This window comes from Corticium candelabrum, chromosome 17 (genome assembly GCF_963422355.1).
Source record: "Corticium candelabrum chromosome 17, ooCorCand1.1, whole genome shotgun sequence".
NCBI lineage: Eukaryota > Metazoa > Porifera > Homoscleromorpha > Homosclerophorida > Plakinidae > Corticium > Corticium candelabrum.
Genome location: NC_085101.1, coordinates 2,942,927 through 2,949,501, shown reverse-complemented (window position 1 = coordinate 2,949,501; position 6,575 = coordinate 2,942,927). Strand labels below are relative to the sequence as shown.

Here is a 6,575-nt window from a genome sequence, read left to right as displayed (position 1 = left end):
CTAGTCTCTCAAGCAGACACACGTTGAAATTCATTTTATAAACAAAAAAGAGCTGAACAAAAAATTACAATCTAAGTCGCTACAACAGAGGCATATTGAACATTGACTGTTGGCGTAGACATAGATTTGAAAGCAGGAATCTAAAACTTTGGCTCTTGTGCAGATTTGACAGTTCTGTCTTTGTTGTTATTTATGTATAATTGTCCTAATAAGAGCATGATACTATTTTGTTTTGTCCTTCCACCTAGAGCAGCAGAATGGAACAGAAACTTCTTCTAGATGATTCAAACTTGGGTATGCAAGATGAAAAATCGTGTTATAATAAAATATATGTTTTGAATAAACGGCTTCAATCAATGGAACGTGATGTTTTGATTTTTGTGTTACTGGTAGGTCCTGCTCCTGCCTATGATACTCAACCAGCTGCAGGACATGCTTACTACCCACCGGTTGGTTATCAAAATGTAAACAGCTATGCACCTGTTTATACTCATCAGCCTGTGATGTCAACTACAATGGTAGAATTCTTTAGAACGCTTGGTCTGTTACTTTATATAATTTATATGTAAATAAACTGTGTTTCATACTATTAGGTTGGAAATGCTGAAGTAGTACCTCGTGACTATCTGTGCTTATCCGCTATCAGTATTGTTTTTTGTTGGCCATTTGGATTAGCTGCACTTTTTATGGCTATTAAGGTTAGGTGTATTTGAAAGTTTAACTTATTCTACGTATTATATTATGTTGAGTAGCTGATGCTATATTCACATTAGATGCGATGATTATAGGCATGAATGTCTTTAATATTTCTTAAAATCGGAAGATTTTCATCTGAATTTGTAACGTCCTGAAATACTGTAGCTTGAAAATTTAAGTAATAAGAATAGAATACAGAGGTTGTATTGATGTTTATACATGGGCTACTGATCACACACACACACACACACACACACACACACACACACACACACACACACACACACACACACACACACACACACACACACACACACACACACACACACACACACAAACACACACACACACACACACACACACACACACACACACACACACACACAAACACACACACACACACACACACACACACACACACACACACACACAACACACACACACACACACACACACACACACACACACACACAACACACACACACACACACACACACACACACACACACACACACACACACAACACACACACACACACACACACACACACACACACACACACACACACACACACACACACACACACACACTGCTTCTCGGGCATATATGAGTTTGCTTTAATGGAAGGGGATAAACTCATGACACGAGCGCTTTGTCAAATAATAATTTCATACACACAAATTAGAATCGAGATAATGGACATGCACAATTAGCTAATGCTCTAATGCTTCATTTATTTCACACATCACTGTTTAAGTCATTGCTTTTAATGATTGATATAGTATATTTTCGCTTTTATAGACACGTCATATGATCGCATATGGAAACATCGCTGCAGCAATGGAAACATCAAAAATTGCCCGCATTTTTGCCATTTCGGCATTGGTGTTTGGTTGCCTTCTTTTGGCATCTTCAGTAGCAATGCTTCTAGTGTAAAAGTTGATTTGAACATCTTTGACTACAAACAAACATTACGACGTAGGACAATGTGTTGATTATGATATTAGCAAGATTGTGATCTTCAATAACAATGAGGTTGATGACGTCATTTGAGCAACTTATTAACTTAATTAATTAATGACAGATGTGAATGCCCTCTTGATACTATATTTTTTCATTTATCTTTTTATTACTAATCCCTATTGTACGCAATAAATTTTTTGGCACTTGACGAGCATCAATTGACTGGAAGAATGTGTAGAACAGTATAGTCGCTTGTCGTTTCCTACTGATTGCATCAAACGAAGCACAAGCTATCACCTTAATTGTAACATTTGCATGCACGACAACCACAACAACGGCTGGTCTGCTACTGTTAGCTAAAAAGACGACGCTCTCTTCAACAATTTTATAATAATATTGGCATTGTGTGTCTATCACGTTTACGTGTAAGCCTTGATCTCGAGGGTTGAGAAGTGTCAATGTCTAGTCGAGTAAGCGAATGAAACACTAGTCAAGTTTATTACCTTTCCCACTCGAAAGCTGTGTAGAATCGAACCTAGAACATTAACGCACTAATGCATTACCTTAGAACAAAGCTAGTATGCCACCGAGTTTTATTATCTGTGGTAAGAGTGCTTATAGAGACATTTGGAGGTCAAGTTGGGTTGGATCGTCTCTATTTCCAATCATGGTCTATTAGAGTGGACCAGAGATTAGTTAGACAGTTATCATATTGCAATGATTTATAGTAATTCAGCTGTTGGGTACACTGAGAGCCAACGTTGCATGAGGAAGGCCATGCAGTCACATCTAGTTGAAACATGACACGAAAATGAGACAGCTATGTTTGGCTATCCGTTCACCAGTGGCTTTCGATTTCTCAAGCTATTGCTTTCCATTCTCTCACACAGACAAGACAGATGTTGCAATTGCTTTCTATAAACAGATCGATACATGCAGCTAAACTAAGTCACAATCTAATTCACTACAACGGATGCACAGCAGCGGACGCATTGTGACCTTTGACATAGCCATAAATGAAAGCAAGAATTTACAGCCCTTACATTGCTCATTACTTTTGGCTGATGCGGCTGTTCAGTCTCTTTTGCTATATATAGTTGTCTTAACACAATGGTAAGCAAACACATGCAGGAAAATATGTGGCTGATGGTGTCACACTACACAACATTGATCTCTTCAAAAAAAGGACATACGACAAATATCAAGTCATATAACTTTCAGAATAAAATTTTCAGTCGTCACTATGACCTCGTTGTCGGTGTTGCTGTTTGGAGATCTGACTAGTGTTGGCGTTACTGTAAATGATTTTTGGCAATTTTCTCCTGCACAGAGAATTTGGAAGAAAGTGAAGATGATCGAGGATGCAGGGAGCGTCCCCTCACCTCGATATGGTCATGCTGCTGCAGATATAGGAGTCGACATGTTTGTTGTTGAGGGATATAACTATTTCAATATTATAAACGTAGAATTGTGGAGGTTTAACGTGATTAACAATTTTTGAAGCGTTTTGGTACCAACCAACAAACATACACATTTTAATTACTTACTAATAGATGATTACTTTCTTACGGCGACATGACGAACTGAAATGTTATGAATTGCGGCTAAATGTATGTCGTATTTCAGACCATGATATTGTAATGGCTATCTCGAGTTGTGAATGTTTATTGTTGATTTGCAGCCGTGGAATTTCGTTGCACTTGAAACACTAAACAATGTACCCTAACCCTATATTTTCTTTTCACATCTGAATATTTGGCAAGAATATCTGTTAAGTTTAGAGCAGTCTAGTTTAGCTTATCTAAAGGCTGGATGTCCTGAAGAATTGGGGTCGAGCAACATTTCTCATGTTCCCTACGACGTCTGTAAAGTCGGTTTCTACTCTGATGTGGAGACGAATGACTGCCGCGAATGTCCAAATGGAACGTCGACGAGAGAAGAGGGTTATTCAAGGAAGACCAAGTGCAATCTTTGGGTCACGGTGTATTGTCTTAGTGGGAGATGTCTGGTGATGAGCAACACGTTAACGCAAGTTCCCGTATGCACGTGCACTATCGGTTTCATTGGCTCTCACTGTCAAGACGCAACTTATTATTACATTGGAACGGGAGTTATCCTTTTTATAGATATTGTTACTTTACTCGTAATTGTATTATGGCGTACTACAAACAGACGAAGACAACGAGAAACGCCATTCAATCGTCACATACAAACATTGAATGATGCGTGGCAGATCAGTTGGCAAGAAATAAGTCTGCAAGACAAAGTGGAAGGAAGACCATTGGGAAGAGTGTGGAAAGCGCAATATCGTGCTAAGGACGTTGCTGTAAAGACGCTGATGGTGGTCGACGATCCGCAGTCATCGTTGGCATTCGCGCAACTTATTAAATTTATGGAAACAATGCGTCGTCCAAATATTGTACTTTCTATCGGAGCGGGTACAACGAGTGCGCAAGCACAACCGTTTCTTGTCGTCGAGTTTGCGGATCGAGGTTCATTATGTCATGTAGTGGGTGACGTCAGTATTGAAATAGATCAAAATCGTAAATAGCCTTCGCTCTGGACGCTTCTAAAGAAATGGAATTTCTTCACCAATTGAACTCACCAAGAATTCATCGAGATATGAAGAGTCACAATTTACTAGTGAGTTACAGCTGTATTGTCAAAGTCGCCGATTTCGGTCTTGGAAGACTGTTTTGCGATGCACGCAAAAACGGACAATCAAACCGAAACACTTTATTGAGCAGCAGTAATTCAGGATACATGACCCAGTTGAGACGAGAGACTGGTTTGAAGATAATGTTGGGACAGTGAGATGGCGTGAACCAGAGATATTACGGCTAGAGAGGTACGATAGATCCATCGATGTCTACAGGTATTGTCGACGACTCGACGTCAATTTTATTGTATTAAATGACCTATTTTGAGTTTAGTTTTGGGAATTGTGCTTTGGAAGATTTGGTCACGTGGCTAAACCCTTTGAGCAGTATCGGTTTGGTCACGAGGTCGACGACGTCGTGGAAAGAGGCGAGCGTCACGTCGTTTCAAACAATTACCCGAAAATGTATGCAAGCTTGATGCAACCTTGCTGGGGAGACAATCCTTGTAAACAACCGTCGTTTAGCGAAGTTATCAGCTGTCTGGTAAACATGTACGTGGAAGATGCATGCTACAGTGACTACACAACAGCTTGAATTTTGTTCATTAGCTGCTATCAAGAGGGAAGAGATTAGTTTGCTGCTACTATACAATTTGTAATTTTAATCGTGAGAAAATTGTTATTAATTGAAAGATAGTTGTCTTTTCAAGTAAACCCAGTTATTTAGCGCAATAAGTACACACTAAAACCTTCACATATCATAAACTAAAATAAAGTACAACAACAACCAATAACGCAATCAAAGCACGCTACAACTTAGCCTCGAATTTCCAGACCAGAGAGCGCGCGAAGCGCGCGAACTCTAGTCGGGACCAAGTCGATACTAAAACGATTTCGGAAGTATTTATCAATAGCGATGCTAAATGGTAGTCTAACAGCGTAGGATCGTTTACCTAGATCAACATATCCTTTGTGAATGCCATGAGATCTCACGAACAAAGAAGAGACGCCTGCCGTGTTTGCGGCGATACCTTTGTGGACGGCATGAAACCACGACTCTTCGATTCTTTGGCAGACCGCTAGCTAGTCTAACCTGTCGACTGGCGAGACTACCGCTCGACCAGTTGTCAAAGGTGATGGTCTAGCGACGCTGCTGTGCATGTCCTCTCACCGCAAGCTTGAAAATATCAAAGAACTGAAGCTGAAACTAAAACTAAGATGTGTGCGTGTACCAGAGTCTTCATCACGGCTCTGGGGTGCACTGCACTTAGCCGCCCACGCGGGTTTCACACGAGCGCAATCAGCGCTAGTGCACTTAGCATAACCAATTACTGCTAAACCAATCAGAATTTACAACCGACATTCCGGCTATGAGGAGCTGATTGGCTTAGAAGGCTATTTCCAAAATCATTTTAGTACCGACTTGGTCCAGACTAGACTTCTCGCGTTTCGCGCGCACTCTGGTCTGGAAGTTTGAAGCTACAGCTGTAGCTACAACTAGGCACGTTTAGTGACTCACGCTCACTTCCCAAAGTTTTCGTTCTTTCTTTGATCAATTTTTGATCTCGCACCAGTGCTAGCTTATCTAAACAACTAATAATAGTACACTACATTACATGTCAATGCATTGGCCGCTCATCAATGACGTCATCAATCATTATCAAGTGCCGTATATTTGAATGTGACTGGCAATCCATGGACTAAGCACTTGTGACCAGCTCAAATACGTAAAATTTGTTTTTATGTAGAGTCCCTGTTATATTATCGGACGATCTCAATTATGGGACACTGGCACAAAGCCTACTTCAAAGAAACGTACCTCTCCCTTTTGTATCAAAGTAAAGATCGACTGATCATACATAATTATATTCAAGCTCTTCGGTTTAATTTTCGTGCCGCCACAAGATCTTTTTCGAGGAAGGTTCTGATTTTCCAATATCTAACAAAACCATTTCTAATGTGAAAGCTGTTAGTTCTCGCTGGTTCGTCGACTGGAGAAATCGTTTTAATCATGGACGGAGGCGGGCATTAGGTCAAGAAGTGCACGTCTGTTCTACCTACACTTTTTGAGCCAAGTTCGTCGCATTTCGCTTGTTCTCTCTACAGACGACGGAAAAGGGCGTGTCGCACCTATTATTACGGGACACCCGTAGTGTTTGAGGTGAGAAAAGGTAGCGTTGCATAGAATTTATTTGACTCTCAAACAACAAGAAAAAGCCCTATATTGTTTCCAAGTCCTTTGTACTTGGTTAGAGAGCGTTTTCACTGTTTGTCTGCATTGTTTAATTGCAAAAACAACTCGTTGCCTTCAAATGAC

General features: G+C 40.3%; 1 protein-coding gene across 2 annotated transcripts in view; it reads left to right on the top strand.

Annotated features, from left to right (window-relative positions):
* The window catches only part of LOC134193298 (uncharacterized), a 2,333-nt gene extending 512 nt beyond the window's left edge, over nt 1-1,821 (top strand). The window contains exons 2-5 of one of the 2 annotated variants that reach the window (XM_062662123.1): nt 249-294; nt 394-518; nt 594-698; nt 1,498-1,821. In XM_062662123.1, coding sequence (XP_062518107.1) covers nt 258-294; nt 394-518; nt 594-698; nt 1,498-1,632 — 402 coding nt within the window. In that variant the 5' untranslated portion in view covers nt 249-257 and the 3' untranslated portion in view covers nt 1,633-1,821. The remainder of the gene's footprint in view (nt 1-248; nt 295-393; nt 519-593; nt 699-1,497) is intronic. The other variant, XM_062662124.1, reaches the window with a different exon arrangement.
* The last annotated feature ends 4,754 nt before the right edge of the window (nt 1,822-6,575 follow it).